Source organism: Elephas maximus, chromosome 19 (genome assembly GCF_024166365.1).
Source record: "Elephas maximus indicus isolate mEleMax1 chromosome 19, mEleMax1 primary haplotype, whole genome shotgun sequence".
NCBI lineage: Eukaryota > Metazoa > Chordata > Mammalia > Proboscidea > Elephantidae > Elephas > Elephas maximus.
In genome coordinates this window covers 70,232,571-70,256,348 of record NC_064837.1, presented here as the reverse complement: position 1 = coordinate 70,256,348, position 23,778 = coordinate 70,232,571, and the positions used below count along the sequence as shown (strand labels likewise).

The 23,778-nt window shown below is 43.2% G+C and overlaps 1 protein-coding gene across 5 annotated transcripts in view; it reads right to left on the bottom strand.

The window, feature by feature from the left end:
- The window catches only part of RNF213 (ring finger protein 213), a 135,679-nt gene that overhangs the window by 86,699 nt on the left and 25,202 nt on the right, over window positions 1–23,778 (bottom strand). For 4 of the 5 annotated variants that reach the window (XR_007514234.1, XM_049861496.1, XM_049861498.1 and 1 more), the window contains 10 exons: window positions 23,576–23,767; window positions 20,967–21,189; window positions 20,227–20,282; window positions 17,672–17,825; window positions 15,016–15,189; window positions 12,531–12,620; window positions 11,685–11,807; window positions 6,000–6,180; window positions 2,497–2,670; window positions 1,969–2,118 (listed from right to left, as the gene is read on the bottom strand). Coding sequence is in view for 4 of the 5 variants with exons in the window: in XM_049861496.1 (XP_049717453.1) it covers window positions 1,969–2,118; window positions 2,497–2,670; window positions 6,000–6,180; window positions 11,685–11,807; window positions 12,531–12,620; window positions 15,016–15,189; window positions 17,672–17,825; window positions 20,227–20,282; window positions 20,967–21,189; window positions 23,576–23,767 (1,517 nt within the window). In the remaining variant the exon portion in view is untranslated. The remainder of the gene's footprint in view (window positions 1–1,968; window positions 2,119–2,496; window positions 2,671–5,999; window positions 6,181–11,684; window positions 11,808–12,530; window positions 12,621–15,015; window positions 15,190–17,671; window positions 17,826–20,226; window positions 20,283–20,966; window positions 21,190–23,575; window positions 23,768–23,778) is intronic. The other variant, XM_049861497.1, reaches the window with a different exon arrangement.

The following is a 23,778-nucleotide window of genomic DNA, read 5'->3' as shown; positions in this document are numbered from 1 at the left end:
TGGTAAAAGAGAGAGTTCTCTGGATTGCAGGTCACAGATACACAGATATATGGATAAAGGCATATTCAGACATACACTCTTTCTCAGAAAGCTAATAGAGAATATGTACTATTAAACTTAAGGAGTGAAAAAGAGGAAGACCTAAGATACAGGAAACAGGAGAAAAGGAGCACTAAAAATGGGGGGGGGGTGTAAATAAGTACATTCATTTTGGATGCTGAGAACCCTCTAGCCTTCTTCTCCCTGCTGGCTCCTAGAAACCTGGCAACCAGGTCTATACCTTATAGGCAGGAGATTGGAAATATTTTCTGGGGAATCTGATACAGGCCAATTAAAAGCCCAACCATGTCACCCTATAGGGTAGCGTGCCGTTGAAAAGCCTAACTCCCTGCACTCAGTTTTCAGGGAGTTTTTGAGTTCTCTCTCTTTATATAAATAAACTAGAATTTCCAGACAAATGAGGAAAGTCTTTAACATGAAAAGAAGCTATCAGAACAGAGAGATAATAACAACTTAGAGAAAACAGGAAATTATTCAAGGAAAAGAAAGCCCCTAAACTAAAAATATCATTAATCTCAGAAAGATACTACACCCATGAACAAGAACAGGATAGCATACAAAAGTATTATTCAGAAAAAAAGCAGGCTCCTGTAAATTAAATATATATGAGAATTCAAAGTGGCAAATTCAATAGAAAGTTTGGCTGATCAAGTTGAGGAAATCCCTCAGAAAGTGGAGCAAAAAACAAAAAGATGGAAAATACAAGAGAAAATTTATGAAAATTAATTAGATGACCATTCCAGAAGGTCCAATACCCAATTAATATCCAGTTAACAATACAGCCAAAAAAAGGAGAGGAGGAAATAATCAGTGAAATAATTCAAGAAAACTCTCCAGAACTTTAGGACTTGGATTTCTAGACTGGAAAGACCCACCCAATGATGGCAAAATGAATGGAAAATAGATCCATTCCATGACACATCGTTATGAAATTTCAGAGTACTAGGGATAAAAAAGACTTCAAGAGCTTCCAGAGAGAAAAAATATGTGGCATACAAAGGATCAATAATTAGAATTGCTTCTGACTTCTTAAGAACAACTCTGTAGAGGTAGTGGAGCAACACATTTAAAATTCTGAAGGAAAATTATATTTCTAATCTGTAATTTTATAGGTAGAGTACCTAGCCAATCTATCAGCCTTGTATGAGAGCGGATATTTTCAGACACGCAAGGAATCAAGAATTTAACCTCTTTCTCGGAAAGGTAGTAGAGCATATGTTGTACTATAACCCAAGAGTAAATGGACGGCAAGGGAGACAAGACATAAACTTATCCCAGGACAGAGGATAGGAAATCCTGGGGGGTGAAGGAAGAAGCTAGGATGGCAGTCCAGTCAGTTCTGGGAGATTCCTTCTGAAAGGTCAAACTGGTTGTCTGAAGAGGAAATTCAGGCCTCTAAAGAGTCTATTTGGGGTTTGAATTAGAAATAAAGACATAGAAAACAAAGCCTGTGTAGAAAGACTAGAATTATAATTCTAAAGAAGACAGAAAGTTTGTGCAAGAAAGGTAAACTAATCTTGGTCTACCTCATGGCTCCGTTGTGAACACTGCATTTTCACGGTAGTGATAAACCAGAAATAGTGATCTAACTAAAATTATGATGCAACTGAGTGTCCAGGGAGCTGGAAGAGTTACGTGTGTAGGACAGAGATTGGAAAAATGAAGAAAGCTAAATTGTCATCTTACACAGCAGGTACTGATGGAACCTGAAGAGTCAAGAAGATAGTCAGGCGGGTTATTCAGAGACATGGAGGGAGATGCATGTACAAATTCATTAAGAACTAAGACTTAAAACAGCCTCCCCTGCAAAATAAAGCACTGCTGTCACTGCCAATTTTGATGACATTCTCCTCTAACCCTTCATTCCTTGAGACCCCTCAATTTTGTTTACATTTGTAAGAATATTACCTTTTATCAGGTGTTTCACCTTCTCACACAACTTGAAGAGATTATCAATATATCTTTTCTCTTTCTTTAGAAATAGCAGTTCTTTCATTCTCCAGTCCAGCACAGCCCACACATAATGTTGTTTCTCCTGGGGCAGAAGGGTCTCATTCTCTGGAAAACAAAGAAACAAAGAGGTAACCCCATAGATCAGACAAACACATCCTTTTCCCTGGCCACCCACTTCATCCATCTCGCCCATGCTCTGTCTTCGCTGCTGCGAGGGAGAGTGATGCACAGCCACTCTGCTAATAGGGCCCCTTCATGTGCCAGCCCCTCAGAATAAAAATGACTACATACTCTGATTTTGCTGATCTTTTATCACTTCCCCATCATGTTCCAGAGAATTATAAACTACTGTCAAGTTACTGGCAAGTAGAGCTGCTCATTCTAAAGATCACCCCATTACTAAAATGCACACGTAAACACAGACATTCTTTATCCTTGTAACTCCTCAGGAGCCTAAAATCCCTGTCTCTGTGTGACACTTACTTATTTCCCAGATGTTGAGAAACTGAGTCTTGTGCTTCGCAATCAGCTCCAGTTGTCGAACTAAGACTGTTCCGCTTAGGAGGTCAGCAACAACTTTGGTGAACACAGAGTCAGCAGTGCCCATCAATTTCTTGCCATCCTCCGTAATATTCGCTAACATTTTCTCATCGGTTCCTGATCAGAATAAGGACACGGTTAAAAACTGTGGGCTGCCACTTCCTTCCTGCCTCATTTCTTTGAAGCCTGTGAGTTGCCAATAACCTACTTTTTGTTCTGCCTCAACTTCCCTACAGTACAAGGAGAAGTCATTTATATTTCCAGATGTACTAATCACTTCTGAACCTCAAGTTTTCACTCTTGAGGTTCAGGTCTTATCCAAACTCATGTCCCAAATGACTTCCTTGTTCATGAAGGTGACTCCCCAGCCAGCCAGAAGAACCACATTGCTCAGGTGTTTAAAACCTGCACCACCCCTCATTGCTATACTGGATATCGTTCTCGAACTATACACGATCTCCTTTAACATCCCCAAGTTGAGAATCTCCGCAGCAAAAGAATAAACTGCCCAGGGATGGGCTGGCACTCAGCACACGCTACCGGCATGGTCTAAGGAGGCATTTTCACAGCACATGGAAACAGACAAACATTGATGTGAAGCTGCCGACCTGAGCGATGAAGATGACTTTACATTCTGCAGATCTTGGCTGTCTTGGCAAAACTTGGAATGTGAATTTGGGATCAATTTAGAGGACAGATTTTTTAAAATATATATAGATAAACACCACTGAAAAATTTCTTCCCCAGTAATATTAGGGTTATATATAGTATTATAAAAGAGCCGTGGTGGCACAGTGGTTAAGTGGTCGGCTGCTAACCAAAAGGTTGGTGGTTCAAACCCACCGGCCGCTCCATGGGAGAAAGATGTGGCAGTCTGCTTCCATAAGGATTACAGCCGTGGAAACTCCATGGGGTAGTTCTACTCTGTCCTATAGGGTTGCTAGGAATCAGAATCAACTTGACAGCAATGGGTATAGTATTATGAGAAAATCAAGTTTATTTGTTCCACTGCTATTCATAAGGTTTTCACTAGTCAATTTTTTCAGAAATAGACTGCCAGGTCTTTTGATTTTTTCAGAAGTAGACTTCCAGGTCGTTCTTTCTAGTTTGTCTTAGTCTGGAAGCTCAGCCGAAACCTGCCTGTCCACCAAGGGTGACCCTGCTAGTATTTGACACACAGGTGGCAAAGCTTCCAGCATCACAGCAACATACAACCCAGCACAGTATGACAAACTGACAGACATGTGGTGTCCGGCCAGAACGCTCCTTATACGCATGGATGGCAGAACTTCATCTTATGTGCTTTGGATGTGTTATCAGAAGGAACCAGCCCCTGAAGAAGGACATCATGCTTGGTAAAGTAGGAGGTCAGCAGAAAAGAGGAAAGCCCTCAATGAGGTGGCCTGACATAGTGGCTGCAACAATAGGCTCAAGTATAACAACAATTGTGAGGATGGCACAGGACCGGGCAGTGTTCCCTTCTGTTGTACATAAGGTCACTATGAGTTAGAACAGACTTGACAGCAGGTAACAACAAGTTTATTTGTGCTATTAAGTATATATATATATATATATTTTATATATATATATACAGCTTTATTCATAACTGTCAAAACTTGAAAGCAACCAAGATGTCCTTCAACAGGTTAGTGGATAAACAAATTGTGATACATCAATACAATAGAGTATTATTCAGCAGTAAAAATGAGCTATCAAGTCACGAAAAGACACGAGGAACCTTAAAAGGATACTGCTAAGTGACAAAAGCCAGTCTGAAAAAGCAACATACTGTTTGATTCCAACCATATGACATTATGGAAAAGGCAAAGCTATAGAGACAGTGAAAAGAGCAGTGGTTGCTGGTGTCAAGCGGAAGAGGGAGGGATGACTAGGTGGAGCACAGTGCGTTTTTAGGGCAGTGAAACGATTCTGTATGATATTATAATGGTGGACACATGACATTATGCATTTGTGAAAAACCATTTGTTGTTGCTAGTTACCTAGGAATTGATTCCAAGTCACAGTCCCTTGTAGGACTGCACCACATGAAGAGTGAACCCCAATGAAACTATGGACTCTAGTTTATAAAGATGTATCAATGCTGGCTCATCAGTTGTAACAAATGTGCCCCATGAATGCCAGATGTCAACAACAGGAAACTGTGCTGGGGGAGCAGGGTACATGGCAACTGTTTGTACTTACAGTAAGATTTTTCTGTAAATCTCAAACTGCTCTAAAATATAAAGCATATTAATCAAAAAACCCACAGATATAATCTTTTCAATTGAGTAGCTTTTAAGAATTCACATGGCATTCCCATATTATTTTATTTTATCCCTACAACTACATTGACATGTAGGGAGTCCCGGTTATTTGATGAAACCAAGACTCAGCAACATTTAACCTGGGATTTCCGGTTCCGCATCCTGTCCTGTCCAGCTAAATCTGAATACAGTAATTCCCAGGGTTACCAAGGACGACTCTTGCTTGCTCCTTAATATTATGTAAATTTGCCCTCACTTTGAAACGATTGAATTAACCCCTGCTTGCAACAAATTCTTCATTACAATCGCCTTCACCTGCTGCACATGCAGCTTTTAAACCATTGAAAAGCTTGGAGCCTTTGCTTGCACTGCAGTAAAGCTAAATAAGACCCGTATGCACCTGTTCCAACCTACCTACAAATTCGTCTTACAGACACACTCAGGAATGAATCTCGTTCATAACCCGGGGACTGCTTGTATAGTGTCTTCCGTATAAACTTACAGATGATGCTTTTAGGGTAGTGCATAGCTCCCCCTCTTTGATCACAGACACTTGGGGCACGGGGGAGGGGTGGAAGAATCAGACAGCACTCAGTTTTCTATTAGGTTATCGATACTGGGCTGGACATTCTACATTGATCTCAGAATAGGAGAGACTGGGTTTTAGAGCCAGACAGACAGTAATTAGCTCTTCGTAATTATGATGGCTGAGACCTTGGAGAAGTCCCATTACATTCCAAGCTCCGTATCTCATCTGAAGAATTGTGATTTTAAGAAGGGCTTGCAGGACCCTGAAGTACACTATGTTTGAACCCACCCAGTGGTATTGTGGAAGAAACAGCCCTGCGATCTGCTTCCATTAAGATCACAGTCAAGAAAATCCTGTGGAGCAGTCCTACTCTGTAACACATGGGGTCACCACGAATGGGCATTGACTCGACAGCAGTTAACAACAACAAATGTCAGCACAGAAGCTGGCATAGAGTAGGTATTCAATGAATGGTGGCTTTTAGGATTAGTTCTTATTTACCATGCAAGACACCCTGAGCCTTCCTGGATCCCTCATTCAACCTGCTTCCTTTATGAAACATCAGCTCATCCTCATATTCAAATATTCTGCCCCTCCTCAAAGCCAGGGGACACCCACTTCACAGCACAGTCCGTCCTGCCCATCCCACACACCGTACAGTTTGAAGAGCTGCTTGATGTCTGGCCCCGTGAGCAGGTGCTTTAAAACCTCATCAATGTCATCCACGGCTTGCCCGTCATTCACTGGCCAGGACTTGGTGATCACAGCAGACACGATTTTGCCAAATTTCCGCAAATCATAAGAAGGGAGACCATCAAGGATGCTGATCTGAGACTATCAGAAAATTAACAGAGAGGGAAAGAAGTTTTTTATTGACTGGTTATTAAATAGCAAAAGTAAATTACCCACCCAAAGCTATTTCAGAAATCTGTTGTAAGGAATTTTAAAAGGTCTCAAAAGAGCAAATTCGTAAAATACTTAACATTTCTTAGACCCTTTCCATTTCCCTGTATACTGGTTCTGTCTCCTTGTATAAATCTTCCTCCCATAAATGCTGTATACATCTTGTGGAATCTTTTGGTGCATATCTGCCAAACAAGTGCTAGCAGACAAACACAAAAGGAGCAGTGACAGTAACGGGGCTCTTTCAGGGGCTGCCTGCAAGTGTGCTTGATTTGAGGATACATGGGAGTGGCTGTGATTTCACTCTGCCTATAAAGGCCATCTGTTGTTAGCTGCCGTTAAGTTGGCCCCTCTGACCCCCCGACTCATGGCCGCCCTGTGCACAATGGAACAAAATGCTGCCCGGTCCTGCACCATCTCCATAATTGACTGTGGAGTAGAGCATTTTGATCTGTGAAGATCACAAAAATCTAGGTGCTTGGCATAGGAGAGGCTTCTACCCAGGGTGCAGGCCAACTCCATTTTGTATTGCACCAACAGACCTGAAAAATAAGAGGCATTTGAGCTGAGCTCACAGTAGTGGGTCAGTCTATACTGACTCAGGGAGAAAGGGGAGAAGGAGTGACAGAATTGCAGATGCTCTCAAAAAGAATGTTTTCTGTACAAGCTACCCCTATCCTTGAAAGGTAGGTAGAAACATTTTCTCAGAATGCTTCTACAGGCTAGCTCCAGGACAGGACACCTATAGATTAACTAGTGTATGACTTATAGTTATTAATGTGTCACTGATTGTTGCTGTTTCCCTAAGCATCTCCTATATAAAAGCTCTTCTCATTTTCTGTACTTTGGAGCAATTTGTAATTTTCCAAATTGTTACTCAACCACAGTTGTAATATCCCTCAATAAATCTTTTTCATTTTAACAGAGACTCCAGTTTTACACTTTGATATCTGTGGTGTCAGAATTGTGGGATTCGAAGGTGCATTATCTTCTGTGACCCTGAGAAGCCAAGGACTTAGAGCTTTGATGCAAAGCACAGGCCCCTCAAGTTCATCTGTTTCCAAAGACTCTCGGGAGTCATCATAAGGTAAAAAAAAAAAAAACCCTCGAATTTTGAGCTTCCATCCTTGTGTAGACTTTTTCAAGATTTGTTGAAGGATCTGATATTATTTTGTTCTTGCAAGAATTCACCTTTTTTGTTTTTTTTTAGTGACAGTAGTAGAAGTTCTAGGTTTTGTGCAAATCACTGCCCTAGAAGTTTTCAACATTGTGCAATCTCAGGCTCTATAAGCTACCCTATCAGGTTTTTGTTGAGTCTGAGAGTCCTAAACTTTGACCAAACTCAAACCTTCATTAAAAATGGGAAATGAATTACAATGTCAGACATGTCTGACTATGACCATAAGGTTTTCATTGACTGATTTTCTGAAGTAGAGCTCCAGCCCTTTCTTCTTAGCCTGTCTTAGTCTAGACGCTCTCCTGAAACCTGTTCAGCATCCCAGCAACACACAAGTGTCCATTGACACATGGGTGGTGACTGCATATGAGGTGCATTGGCTGGGAATTGAACATGGGTCTCCCACATGGAAGGTGAGAATTCAACCAGGAACCACCACTGCCCTCATAACAACCATCTAGAACCCTTAATTGTGCTCATGAGGAACCTGTACATACAAGGCAGTCGAACAGAACAAGGGAATACCGCATGGTTTAGAGTCAGGAAAGGTATGTGTCAGGGTTGTATCCTTTCACTATACATATTCAATCTGTATGCTGAGCAAATAATCCAAGAAGCTGGATTATATGAAGAAGAACACAGCATCAGAATTGGAGGAAGACTCATTAACAACCTGTGTTATACAGATGACACAACCATAGTTGCTGAAAGTGAAGAGGACTTGAATCACTTACTGATGAAGATCAAGGACTATAGCCTTCGGTAGATTACAGATTACACCTCAACATAAAGAAAACAAAAGTCCTCACAACTGGATCAATAAGCAACATCGTGATAAATGGAAAAAAGATTGAAGTTGTCAGGGATTTCGTTTTACTTGGATCCACAATCAGTGCCCATGGAAGCAGCAGTCAAGAAATAAAATGAAGGCATTGCATTAGGCAAATCTGCTCAAAAGACCTCTTTAAAGTGTCGAAAAGCAAAGATGTCACTTTAGGGAGTAAGGTGTGCCTGACCCAAGCCATGGTATTTTCAATCACCTCATATGCATGCGAAAGTGGGACAAAGAATAAAGAAGACCGAAGAATTGATGCCTTTGAATTATTGAAAAAGAATATTGAATACACCATGGACTGCCAGAAGGATGAATAAATCTGTCTTGGAAGAAGTACAGCCAGAATGCTTCTTAGAAGCAAGGATGGTGAGACTTGGTATCACATACTTTGGACATGTTATCAGGAGGGACCAGTCCCTGGAGAAGGACATTATGCTTGGTAAAGTAGAGGGTCAGTGAAAAAGAGGAAGACCCTCAAAGAGACAGAATGACACAGTGGCTGTCAACAGTGGGCTCAAGAATAACAACGATTATGAGGATGGGGCAGGACTGGGCAGTGTTCCATTCTGTTGTACATAGGGTTGTTATGAGTCGGTACTGACTCCATGGCACCTAACAACAACAGCATCTTCAAACCAAGCATCGTTTCAAAGATTGGGTAGAGGGTACCAGGTTTCAGAGCCATTCTACTAGGCCAGCCAGGGGGACGCCCACTTCCCATTCCCCTTTGTGCCAGCACAGGGTCTCAGGCCCAGCGGTGCTTAACAGTCTTTAACTGATGGACATAAGAATGCAGCTGTGAGGATACAAGATAAACATACAAAAATCAGTTGGATTCTTATACGCCAATAAAGAGAATGATGAAAAGGAAATCAGGAAAACAATACCATTTATAATAGCCTCTAAAAAAATTAAATACTCAGGAATAAATCCAACCACTGATGTAAAAAACTTATACAAAGAAAACTATAAAACACTACTGCAAGAAACCAAAAGAGATCTACATAAATGGAAAAACCTACCATGCTCATGGATAGGTAGACTCAACATTGTGAAAATGACAATCCTACCCAAAGCAATTTACACATACAATGCAATTCTGATCCAAATACCGACAACATTCTTTAAAGAGATGGAAAAACTAATCATTAACTTTATATGGAAAGGGAAGAAGTCCCAAATAAGTAAAGCACCACTGAAGAAGAATAAAGTAGGAGGACTTGCACTACCTGACCTCAGAGCCTACTATATAGCTACGGTAGTCAAAACAGCCTGGTACTGGTACAATGACAGACACACTGACCAATGGAACAGAATTGAGAACCCAGATGTAAATCCATCCACCTACAGTCACCTGATCTTCAACAAGGGCCCAAACTCCATCAAATGGGAGAAAGACAGTCTTTTTTAACAAATGGTGCTGGTAAGATTGGATGTCCATTTACAAAAAAATGGCACAGGACCCATACCTCACACCATACACAAAAACGAATTCAAAATGGATCAAAGACCTAAATATAAAGCCAAAATCTATAAAGTCATAGAAGAAAAAGTAGGATCAACGCTAAAGGCCCTAATACACGGCATTAACAGGATACAAACCATAGCCAACAACACACAAACTCCAGAACATAAGCTAAATAACCGGGATCTTCTAAAAATTAAACACATATATATGCTCATCAAAAGACTTCACCAAAAGGGTAAAAAAGAGAACCTACAAACTGGGAAAAAATTTTGGCTATTACAAATCAGACAAAAGTCTAATCTCTAAAATCTACCAGAAAATCCAACACCTCTACAACAAAAAGACAAACATTCCAATTAATAAATGGACAAAGGAAATGAACAGACTTTACCAAAGAAGATATTCAAGTGGCCAACAGAGGAAATGCACGTGATCACTGGCCATTAGAGAAATGCAAATCAAAACTGCAAGGAAATAACGTCTCACCCAGGCATTACTGGCATGAATCTGAAAAACAGGAGATAACAAATGTTGGAGAGGCTGTGGGGAGATTGGAACTCTTATGCATTGGTGGTGGGGATGCAAAATCATACAACCATTTTGGAAAATGATATGGCACTTCCTTAGAAAGCTAGAAATAGAAATACCATATGATCCAGCAATCCCACTCCTAGGAATATATCAGAGAAATAAGAGTTGTAGCACAAATAGACGTATGCATGCCCATGTTCACTGAAGCATTGTTCACAACAGCAAAAAGATGGAAACAGCCTAGATGCCCATCAACAGATGAATGGATAAACAAACAATGGTGCATACACACAATGGAGTATTATGCAACAATAAAGGAGAATGATGAATCTGCAAAGCATCTCATTACATGGATGAATCTGGAGGTCATTATGCTGAGTGAAATAAGTCAATCACAAAAGGACAAATATTGTATAAGACCAGTACTATAAAAACTCATGAAAAGGCTCACACACAAAAAGGAACAATCTTTGATGGCTACAAGGGAAGGAAGGGGTGGGGATGGAAAAACACTAAACAGACAAGTGTTAACTTTAGTGAAGGATAAGACAGTAGAAAATACTGGGGAAGCCAGCAAAACTTGTACAAGGCAAGGTCATGGAAGCTCTATGGACACATTCAAACTACCTGAGGGACCAAATTGCTGGGCCGAGGGCTGTGGGGACCATGGTATTGGGGAACATCTAGCTCGATTGGTATAATATAGTTTATAAAGAAAATGTTCTATGTTCTACTTTGGTGAGTTGCATCTGGGGTCTTAAAAAGCCTGTGAGGAGTCATCTAAGATACTACACTGGTCTCGCCCCTTTAGGAGCAAGGGAGAATGAAGAAAACTAAAGATACAAGGGAAAGATTAGTCCAAAAGACTAATGGACCACAACTAACATGGCATCCACCAGACTGAGTCCAGTACAACTAGATGGTGCCCGGTTACCACCACTGACTGCTCTGACAGGGATCACAACAGAGGGTTCTGGATAGAGCTGGAGAAAAATGTAGAGCAAAATTCTAACTCATAAAAACATACCAGACTTATTGGCCTGACAGAGACTGGAGAAACCCTGGGAGTATGGCCCCTGGACACCCTGTTAGGTCAGTTATGAAGTCACTCCCGAGGTTCACCCCTCAGCCAAAGGTTGGACAGGCCCCATAAAACAAAACGAGACTAAAGGGGCACACCAGCCGAAGGGCAAGGACTAGAAGGCTGGAGGGGACAGGAAAACTGGTAATAGGGAACCCAAGGGTTGAGAAGGAAGAGTGTTGAGGTGTCGTGGGCTTGTTAATCAATGTTGTAAAACAATATGTGTAAAAACTGTTTAACGAGAAGCTAGTTTGTTCTGTAAACCTTCATCTAAAGTACAATAAAACCAAAGGAATGCAGCTGGGAACCCTAATACATCTTCCAAGTCAGAGCGGTTGGCTACCTGGCAGGCTGAGCTCACGGCTTCAATGACGCACTTCTCAAAGCTCTTAGCCACACTGTCGTCCAGGCCTGAGGGGTTCCAGCCAGCCCCGCAGTAGGCCGAGATCTGCAAGAGCGGCCTCTCCTGCAAAAACGGAAACAAGATCTGAGGAGCCATCGCTGCTGTGCTCTAGTGCTCGCTGGAAAAGAAGACCCCAGGTATTTTTACTTTCCTGCTGTTTTATCAGTCGCCTGCCCGTTTTCTTACCCTTCCCTCCTCCCCACACTGAGCATGTCCTCCCTGCCCCCACCATTAGGCCAGAAAGGCTAAAATAAAGAGGCTTCGCACTTGCAGAAAAAGCACCCGGCAGAGCAGCTTGCAAAAACAGGTAAACTTTGATAAATAAGTGATTTTCACATGCTTGTGTTCTCCTAAATAGATCCATTTAATGGTTTTATGTAAAATACTCTCATATCATATAAAAACTAATTTTCTGGGTCAGAAAAGAAGAGCATTTTTGTGCTTTCCGAACTTTTTGCTGTGTTTAATAACACTCCTGTCACCAGAGGGCCACTTGGAGGTCCGGCATATGGAGGGCTTTACCCTGCTTATGCCTCAGGGTCCTTGTGGTGGCAAGATCCAAGACATTCTCCGGAATATCACCACCAAACTTTGAAACGTTCCCTGGGCTCAGACTACTGAGCCTGGATCAGAAATGGAGATGCAAACCAGGATGTACTTCCTGCCCGCACACAGTGAGGCTTTCCATTCAGATGCAGTATTCGAGTTTACTTGTCACTGCTAGTGGTCTGGCTTTATCAAACTTTCCTTCTCGCCCCTGAAAGAGCACCCCCAGGCTGTTGGTACCTGTTTGAGTCTCCCTTCCAGGTCTCCCAGCAACGCCTCCTTCCAGCCATGCTCCACAGGAAAGTGTATTTCCACCAGCCGCCTCCAGACCTGCAAAACCCACACATCCATAGCAGCCACCCTGCCGGCTAATGGTTCTGTCAAGAGTGACGGAGAAGTCTGGGAACGTGTAAGGTTGATGGGTGAACAACACGACGAGCATAATTAATGTCACTGAGCTGTACATGTGATGCTTGTTGAAATACACTTTGTAACATATATAAACCAAACCCACTGCTATCGAGTTGAATCCGACTCATAGTGACCCCATGTGACAGAGTAGAACTCTGCCCCACAGGGTTTCCTAGGCTGTAATCTTTTTTTTTTTAATTGTGCTTTGGGTGAATGTTTCCTGAGCAAATTAGTTTCTCATTAAACAACTAATACACATATTGCTTTGTGACATTGGTTGCCAACCCCGCCACATGTCAACACTCTCCCCTTCTCCACCTCGGGTTCCACATTTCCATTTGTCTAGCTTTCCTGTCCCCTCCTGCCTTCTCGTCCTTGCCTCTGTGCTAGTGCGCCCATTTAGTCTCATTTTGTTTCATGGGCCTTGTCTAATCTTTGGCTGAAGGGTGAACCTCAGGAGTGACTTCAGTTCTGAGTTAAAAGGGTGTGTGCGGACCACAGTCTTGGGCCTAGGCTGTAATCTTTACAGAAGCAGACTGCCACGCCTTTCTCCTGCAGAGCAGCTGGTAGGTTAGAACCACCAGGCTGTCCGTGAGCAGCTGATCATTAACCACTGTACCACCAGGGCTCCTCTGCTAAGAATATAGTTACCACAATTAAAAAAAAAAAAAAAAGGATGACATGAACCAATTAAAAAAGATGAGGTTTGCCAATAAGTCTTACTTATGAAACAATTTAAAGAAAAAAAACTACATAAATAAATAAAAATTTTATTTCACTGATTTTTAAAAAAGTGTTATTTTATGAAAAAAGAAAGATGGACCAGGATCATGGTGCAGAGAGCACTGGACTACGAGGACACATGGGTTCTCACTCACCTTTGTCACTAGTGAGCTGGATTAGTAGACGTCATGGCAACCCTGCTAGCCTTATGAAATGAAGGGCGCTGATTGGACTAGCTCATCCTGCTGTGTAATCAGTTTCTTCTGCAAGCATTTTCCTCCCACTTTTTATTTTGAACAATTTTCAGCCGACAAACAAGTTGCAAGAATAGCACACGTCACCCATATACCCTCCCTCAACCAGATTCACCAGCTGTTAACGTTCAACACAACTGCTCCATCTCTTCCCCACTCGGCGATGCTTGCTCGTCCATCTCTCACCCTCTATAAGCATTTTCTTTGCTGAACCAACTGAAAGTAAGTTGCAGACACCATGAGGCTTTGCCCCTAAGTACAGGGGCAGGCGTCTCCTATCAACAAGGCCTTCTGCTACACAGCTACATTCAGAATGCTAACTGCACATGTCAGACTCAGGCCAGTTAGCCTGGACATGATGCGACTGTCCACAATGCAGGCCACATCTCATTTCCCCAGTTGGCCACACCACGTCCTGTCCAGCTGACTTCTTAGATCAGGATCCAGCCTAGGAACAGGCACTCCATTTAGTTAGCAGGCCCCTTTCATTCATGTGCTTTTACTTTGCTTTAGAACGAATGGAACAATGGTCAGAGCCTGTGCCCTGTGGCCAGTCTGCGTGAGCTTTAATCCTGTTTCCTCCAGTCACACCGCATCTCCCCAAAACTTGATTACCTGTTTGTACAACAGCACTTCCCTGCGTGTGGACATCCAGTTACATTTTAATTATTATTGCCATGATCACTGCACTTAGAACCACTCACACTTCGGTGCGTCAACAGCTGTCCTTAACCCAGCTGTCCTTAACTTAATGCTGTCAGGATGACACTATTTGAAATCCTGCAGCAATACTTAATTCAGTTTTGTTTGGCTGGTATTCCCGTCTATTAGTCTGAAACTTCACACTGCAGTTAGAGAAGGATCTTTCATTACAAGGTACAAGTTGACATTTGCAACTTCTTATCTTGATGGACAACAGACACTGGCACACAGGCCTGGGTCCTGCAGGAGGCACAGAAATGTCTGGAAGTTGGTTGTGAATTCAGTTCCAGCTTCTCGAGAGTCAGGGATATTGCCCTGCTCCAGGCAGACACAGCAAGAAGCGCTGTGGCTCTGTGGTGTGAGAATGTGATCGCCTCCTGCGAGTCTCACTTGTCTCACAAACATCCACTAAAGAGCTGGTGGCGTCAGAGGGAGCACTGCCCCGCCTCCACGGAGCAGGAGCCTTTGTCGGCTCATGCCCTCTCCTCTGGGCTATTTCTCTGAGCTGCAGGAATGGGGTCGCTATGAGTCAGAGCTGACTAGATATGAGTGGGAACCGACTAGATGGCACCCAACAACAACTGCACCACTATTCAAAACCCTCGAGCAGCTTCTCTGTGTTCAGCAAAGCTTACCTCAACTTCCTCAGGATAACTGAATAAGATACGCGAGTCAGGTGAGCTCTGGAAAATTTTCTTTGTGAAAATACATTGAAGCCAACTTCTAATAGCAGCGAGAGCTTCCTGGAACACCATTTTTACTGAATCCTTCTTTCTGATTTCACTGCCATGCGTTTCTGCCGAGTCCTGCTATCATGTAAAAGAGGAAGTTCAGTTGTTCTCACGTGCAATGGATTCAGGTTTCAAAGAGACGCTACACTTTGGTGTCCCCTGGATTATCCAACATATCTAGTAGATGCTCAATAAATAGCTACATTTAAGTTGTACATTTACATTCAGACCCACGAGGGTGGGAAGGAGCCTACATTTTGAAAGCACCTTAACTTTCCCAGAATTTTGGGTGTTCAGTGTGAATGGAGGAGGTATGGGGGAACATGGGGAGAGTCTGAATGGCGTTAAGTTTCTAGATGAAAGTCTCCCTGGGCTTCAGTAAAAGCAGAGGTAGACCCTGCCTCATCCACAAGCTGACGTCCATGGGCTCTGGTGGGAGGAAAGCGGGCCATGTTGCCTCCAGATGGGCGAGGAAGGAAGCACCCCAATGGCATGGAGCTTCCAGAAGCTATAGTCCAGAGGACCCCAAACTAGTGTGCATGTAGACTCCACTGGCCCTGCTCCCCACTGACACAAGACAGCTGGTCTGTCAGCCAGGAGGCAGCCCACACCCGGCTCCTTCCTACCCGTGCTTTCTTCTGGTGAGGCTTCCCCTCCCTACTCCTCCCCCCTCCACATCCCCACACCCACATACATCCCTGTTCCCCAGAGGCTCAGGCCTCCAGCAACGGCGTCCTTCAGCCCCTCACTGGGACTCTCCTCACTGCCCCTCACTTGGTCCCTCATCTCTTCCCGCCAAGTCCTGATGTGGTTCTGGTGACCACTCAGTCCACGGAGCTGACACCTTAACACCCTGGTCCCCCAGCTCCTTGGAATCTTCGAACCAGTGGCCTTTGCCTACACTCACTTCAGTCACCAATGCCCAGGGTCACACGCAGGGCCCTGGTGTCACCTGGAACTACTACCACTGTAGAACATGAAACACTAACACACGCTCTGTTCTCCCTGCCTAGACCCCATCAGTCCTGACCCTTAACCTCACCAGAACTACCCACCCTTTCACCCTCCATGATCCTCCACTATTGGAGCTCTCTGCTCGCTCCACGTCCTTTCTTAAGTCTAGACTAAACCTCATGTACCTCAGGCCAGCCACTTTCTCACCCCAGGTCCCCTGAACCCTGACATCATGAGGTAGCCACCCTGCAGCTCCACAACATTATGAATCAATCCAACTGTTTTCCTTGACTCCTTTTGCAGGCTGAGAGCCTCATCTAGGCCCTCACCACGCATGGCAGTCCTTCCACACATCAACACCCTGGGCAAAGAGGACTCCTCTCCAGAGCTCCACCTGCCTACTGGATACCCAGGAGCCTGCTACAGGGCAACTCAAACTACACATCTAAATCCAAACTCGGCCCTTTCTCCTGATGACTTGAAGTACACGTCTAAGACCAAATGCAGCCCCTCCTCCTGACAACTTGAAGTACATGTCTAAGACCAAACTCAGCCACTACTCCTGACAGCTTGAACTACACGGCTAAGACCAAACTCAGCCACTCCTCCTGACAACTTCAACTACATGTTTAAGACCAAACTTAGCCACTCCTCCTGACAACGTGAACTACACATCTGTGACCAAACTTAGCCCTTCTCCTGACAACTTGGACTCCTTGTCTAAGACCAAACTCAGCCTCTCCTCCTGACAACTTGGACTACTTGTCTAAGACCAAACTCAGCCCCTCCTCCTGACAACTTGAAATACAGGTCTGAATCCAAACTTGGCCGGTCCTCCCAACAACTTGAACTTCATGTGTAAGACCAAACAGCTCTTTTTCCCAACAACTTGAACTACAAGTCTAAGACCAAACTCAGCTTCTCCTCCTGAAAACTTGAACTACACTTGTAAATCAAACTCAGCCCTTCCTTCTGACAACTCCAATTACATGTTTAAGACCAAACTCAGCCCTTCCTCCTGACAACTCCAGCTACCGTCTAAATCCCAACTCAACCCTCCTGGCACCTGAGCCTCCTCCTGTGGTCCCTAGCCCCTTGGGGTGCCACTACCCATATGCCACTCAAGCCAGAGGCTCAAGTGTCATCCTACCTCCTCCCTCATGATTACCCCACCCAGTCACTCATCAAGTCTCATTGATTCTACCCACTAAACAGCTCTCACAGGCATCTCATCAGTGAAACCTCACCTGGCCACCGTGGCTACTTGCTATACATAGCAAATCACAATGTCCTGGCTCCATGTGTCCCCACGGTCATCAGATATACCATACATTCACATGTGTACCACCCCTCCTCCTCCTTCCCCTCCTTCCAAGGTAAACTCAAGGAGATAACGACTTGGTGTCCTGTTCACTGTGTGTCCTCAAAGCTGAGAGCGGAACCGGCATTGAGCAGGTCCTTGATAAATACTTGATAACTGAATCTGTCACTCCACCTCATTCCAGCAATCCTAGACCTGGTCTACCTGGTCTACCTCCTTGGTAAATTGAAGCTTCTTGAAATCCCACAGCTATCCTGGGTGTGACATAATATTTACTTCACTTACCACCACAGGCTGAAGTGAAATGATTCTGCAAACAATCTCTGCAGACAAGGCTGGTATCTCATAAAACTCTGTTTTTTTTGTGATTTTGCAGATAGTTTTGTGAAGTTTCAAGCAGACAGTCAAGTAGGACTTTAACAAGGGCTCCTCAGGAACCCTACCGAGCAAAGAGTTGAGAGAAATTGAGGAGAAATGAGAAAACCATACCCATTATTGATGACACGTTCCTTCCCTTTAAAATAGCAACAAATGAGACATTTATTGGAGCCCTGGTGGCACAGTGGTTAAAGCACTTGGCTGCTAACCAAAAAGTCATCAGTTTGAACCCAGCAGCCACATAAAATGTGGCAGTCTACTTCCATAGAGATTATAGGCAGTCCCCAGATTATGAAGGAGTTTCGTTCCTAAATCTGTCTTTAAGTCGAATTTGAATGTGAGTTGGAACAGTTAGGTTCATATCTAACAGTCAACTGTTTGTCTTAGCATAGGATATATAGTGTACCTTTCTATGTATAAAAATGATTAAAGAAACACTTCCAGATACGCTGAAACATCTTTAACATAATACAGTAATTAAAATAATGTTTTGATGCACGTTGCAAAGTAGCACCCGTTTGTTATTACAAACCATTGTATGTACCTCAAATTTTTAATGTAATAGGTTTTAAGGGGGTTCATTCATAACAACGGGTTGTACGTAAGTCAGATGTTCCTAACCTGGGAACTGCCCGAACAGCCTTGGAAACCCTATGGGGCTGTTATAAACCGAAACCAAGAACCAAACCCATTGCCGTCAAGTCAATTCCTACTCATAGCATCCCTATACTCTGTCCTATAGGGTTGCTGTGAGTCAGAATCAACTCGATGGCAGTGGGTTTGGCTTTGATTTAACCAAAAGGCATTTACTTGACCTCATGTAGAGTAACATCTGGAAAATTCCAATGAGGCCTGAACTTGTGACTAAGTTAAAAAGGAAACAAAATTCCTTTGGCTTGCCTCTGTTGTCTGAACTACTCTTAAAGCAAAGAGCAAATTAAAATATTTCCAAGTGCATTCCTTTATTTGAAAAAAGTAAGGGGTATATATTATTAAAGATGAAAATACTAAATTAACTTAAAAAAAAGTTTCAGAAAGATACAGGGAGGGAGGGAGAAATGCTAGAGGAACATGTACTGTGCGTGAAATTTCCTCGGACCAGGGTGGACAGTTTCATGTTCACTGACTGACACAGGAGAGGCAGTGAGTAAACGAGGTGGTGGGAGTCTGAGCTTAGGATGTGGTACCAGAAAGTGGTCCTGGGCTCACTTGCAGGGCTTCAAACAGGTCCAGTGAACCCCTGCTGACAGTCTGCATTTCTAACGAGTTACCAGGCCATGCTAATACTGCTGGTTAGGGACCAAATCTGAGAAGCACTAGGAGAGCAGTAGTTCTCAAAACTTATACCTAAGAATTACCTGGGGAACTTGTTAAAATATAGATTCTGATTCAGTGTATCTGGAATGGAAACGCAAATTCTCAGTAGGGGTCTGAAATGGAACGAACCAGTTGGAATACCCGCTCACTTGTTAAGCCACAGAGGTAGGTGAGGTCCCGAATGATCACAGGTGGCTTACAGGACTGCGATTTCACACCGCCACCTGCATCCTTAACGTCCCAGCCTTCAGGTGAGGTAATACTGGAAGTGCTTCGAGAATCTCAGGAAATGCTCCATCACCCCACCTGGATATTCCTGTTGTTCTACATTCTTTACTGTGTCCCTTCCAAAATAACCCATTGCCGGCTAGTCGATTCCACCTCACCGAGACCGCACAGGACGGAGTGGGACTGCCCCATGGGGCATCCAAAGCTGCACTCTTCCTGGCAGCAGACTGCCACATCTTTCTCCGGCAGAGCAGCTGGTGGGTTCGATCCACCAACACCACTGCACGACTAGGGCTCCTTAACGTCCAGTTACCATGTCAGAAATCAAATAAATTTGCAGGAGCAAATGACTTCAGATAATTCCATAAAGCTACCTTTGATTTTTATTTTAAGCTGACCTGACTTACAAAAAGCATATAAAGACTAAATGTAAAAGGAAAGCAGAACCAAGCGTGAATATGCAACAGGGTGACCAGCAGTTAAAACTAAGTGAAAATAAATGCACAGAAAAAAGACCAAATAAAAATTAACCAAAATCTTGGCAGCTGACATCTACTATTTTCCCCTCTTTTTAAAAAATAGGATGGTTCATTAGTAACTTAAAAAGAGAAGTGAGGTATATGTTGATTTATGACCCTCCTATTATGACAGCCCTGGTGGTGCAGTGGTTAAGAGCTCAGGCTGTTAACCAAAAGGTTGGCGGTTTGAATCTACCAGCCGCTCACTGGAAATTCCACGGGGCACTTCTACTCCGTTCTGTAGGGTCACTGGGAGCTGAAATCGACTCAACAGCAACGGCTTTGGGTTTTTTTTTTAATTCACCAAATGTGGGACATTGCTGATCTAATAGGGAGTAACCATTGAGACCCTGGGACTGTGGGTGAGAGACAGAGATGACGCTTTACTTCTCTACTTACTTGTTAAAATTAGCTTCCAGGAGGTGCAACAGCATTTTTAAAGCTTTCTCAGTATGCTGGGTGAAGGAAAGAACAACAGGAAAAAAGATATCGTTATGATGCCACTGTCTTTGCTAAAACAAAGCTGAGAAAATTCAACACAAATAATGTGCAAATTTCTTTCTATAAATGAATTTCAGAGTTCTAAAGTACTGGCCTTATATCTTTCACAAATAAAATTGAGGGCTTAAAATTGTACCATTTCCCCTACCCAGAAATGTGAAAGGAAAAGCAGCAACTATGAAGTACATTCACAATAACTTCTTACCCTATTGCACAGTCATAAATAACAACAGGCTATTATTTCCTTTAAGTCCCTGGGTGATACAAATGGTTAAGCACTTGGTTGCTAACCAGAAGGTCCCAGGAAGGCCACCCAGAGGTGCCCCAGAAGAAAGGCCTGGCAATCTCCTTGAGAAAAATCAGCACAGTTCTGCACTGACACACACGGGGTCGCCATGAGACAGAGTCAAGTCGACAGCCACCGGTTACTGCTTTATTGAACTCTATTTACTGAAACAAAAATAAATGCAATCAATTCAATTCTTTAGCCCTACACATAGCGACTTCTGCTGGCTCTGTCATTTCTAAGTGCTTCACCCCTTCACTTTTCAGAAGAGAAGAATCACAAACTCTCAATGTTTGGTCTCCAGTCTGCTTTTGCTAAGCTGGGGCGCAATAGCCCATTGCAGATGACAAACCTCCAGATTTCCGTGCAAGATTTCATTATGTCCTTGAAGCCGGTAGTAAACCCCTAGGAAGCAGTCTAGGAAATGAGCAGGGGAAGCAACCAGGTATTCAACCAAGGTCCCCATGTAGTCAGCCAGGTCACGAAGAGGCAGCAAACTGAACCAGGATCGGAACAGACAGCTGTCCACATTCAGCAAATGCTTATTCCTTTCCATGAGCTGAAGCAGTTCATTCCTGGACAAGAGAAAACAGGAACAGAAAAGAGGGCAGCCATGAGGTCAGGAACTAGACTGAGCTTAGATAAAGTACAATGACGTGAGAAGATCTAGAGAGCTCAGATCTTAGAAGTTATTTCAGTGCTAAGTGGGAAACAAAAATTAGTAGCAAGTCAAAAGTAAACAAGAGTTCACTGAGAATTAAACACTTTGATGAATGAGTGAGTGTGTGTCCTAGATCAGACAACCTATGTGAGCGCAGTGAAGGTCTTTAAACTGTGCCGGTTCTGCAGCATTGTACTGGACACCCAAAAAGATGACGACATAAGCAGGGTGCCACAAAAGTGACAGAGACTTCAAAAAACATCTCCATGAAGCTCCACTGAATGGGAAAGGCCACTTGTGCCTGACAGACGGCATCTGTAGGACCAGTGCTAGTGTTTGTCACCGTCCACTGTCAGCAGGTACATTTCTCCTGTGTGTCTGTGCACCCCTGAAGGACACGTAATACACGCAATTGTGTAAATGACTTTAATTTGGCTTTAATCTCTAAAGATTCCAGTAATAGTGAAAAAACTAGAACTTAATTTAGCTGACTATAAAAATCTATAGGCTAGATTCTGTTGGATTAGGGGAGAGTAACTGGGGGGCAGATGGGACTGAGAATTTCTTTGACAAAATACAGAGTTAACGGGGAACGTTATCTTTGCTTGGAAACTTAACCGTAGTATTAACGCTTTTGTATTAAATTTTGATATATTTCTTATTCAATTTTTGTGATTTTTATATTTAAATTTGATTTATCTTTTTCTTTCTTTCTTTCATGGTTAATTTTATGGAGCCCTGGTGGTCCAGTGGTTAAGAGCTTGGTTGCTAAAGTCGGCAGCTGGAATCCACCAACTGCTCCTTGGAAACTGGATGGGAGAGTTCTACTCTGTCCTATAGGGTTGCTACGAGTTGGAATCAATTTGACGGCAATGGGTGGGTTTAGGTGGGCTAATTTTATGTGTCAACTTGGCTAAACTATAATTCCCAGTGGTCTGGCAAAATATTAGAATAGTCGCTGTTCCATAATGCAATATAATGTAACATAATATAATCCATAATGTAATCAGTTGAAAGAAGAGTTTCCTTAGGATGTGGTCTGTCTTCATGCTATAAATAGATACTCTGCCAGATCTTTCTCTCTACCTTGTACACTTTTCCTGCTGCCTGACCTAGGGGTCTTGGGACACAAGCCTGCAAAAGTCCCCAGCCTGCTGCCTGACCTACAGATTTTAGACGTTTCAGCCTCCACAATAGATGTATCACTGGTTCTGTTTCTCTAGAGAACCCTAAGACAATTGTATTTCAACTTCTAGAGACTCTGGTCTTCCACCAACTGGTGGCAATTAGGGGATGTACCAGGGAAGGAAGAGAGTGGAAATTTGGACTAAAATACATTTTGTTCTGAGTTCACGAAAGACTTTAGACCCGTAACGGTGATTTAGCAAAAGCTTAAAGACCCTAGAATGCTCTGATGCAAAGTCTCGCTGGCCACTCGTGAAGAGTTTGAAATCGTTTGATAGAACGTCAGTGAGGGTATCTACAGGATTCTGTCGTTCTTTACTGTGATTTTAAGTACGCACATGCAGCTAAGTAAGTATGAAAGTAAATCTCTGGCCCCTGGCCCCGCAAAGCCTGGGAATCTAAGTTGCCCCAAAGACATTTTTGGGCATTATTTTCTTGGAATGAAAGGAGATGTCATTATATTTGGATCAGAGATCAGGACGGCAAGTGCTGCCATTGTTGCTGTGATACGAGCTGGCATCATGTCAGTGGATAAACGACTTACAACCTGCAAAGCCTTTGGCCTAGGAGTTCTACTTTAGGAGTCTATTTTAAGGAAATAACTGGACAGGTAAACATACAAGGATGTTCATCAAAGCATGCCTACAAAAATGAAGATGCAGAAACAACCCAATGCCTAGTAACAGAGAGGTGGCTAAATAAAATTTGGCAGTCTTTAAATGGGAGACCAGGCTGCCATTACAGTAATAATAATGTAGGTGTATATTTACTGATACAAAAACCTATTCACAAAATACTGTGAAGTCAAGAATGCAGGTTGTAAAACAGAATAAACATCATTTGGCTTTTTTTTTTTTAAAGCACACAAATCACCCAGTTACCCACATTTGGACCAAAGCCTGGAAATGTATTGGCCAAAATGTTACCAACAATGATTATCCCTGGGATTGCATTTCTGCATTCTTTATTTCTGGTGTTTAAATGCTTAAAAAGAGCGTTATTACTCCTATAATTAGACACAGAAATGTACATTCTGTCACAAGGTCGACTGGGATCTCTGGAGCACTCTTTACGACTCCTTATTCCAAGACTGACATGTAGAAGTGCGTACTTACTGGTCTGATCTTTTGTCCCGAAACTGTGAGAAGGAGAGGCCTTCGAGGGCTGCCCACGTGTTCTCGGATGGGATGTCCTTCCCGTGGGGGGCCGGCCCCACGCAATGGTGCAGCACTGGGAGTGTGAGAACCCAGCAGTCCTTGTGTCTGTCCATGCAACGTCGGCACAGGTTTACCAAGGGCCATTTCCAGCTGGGAAGGGA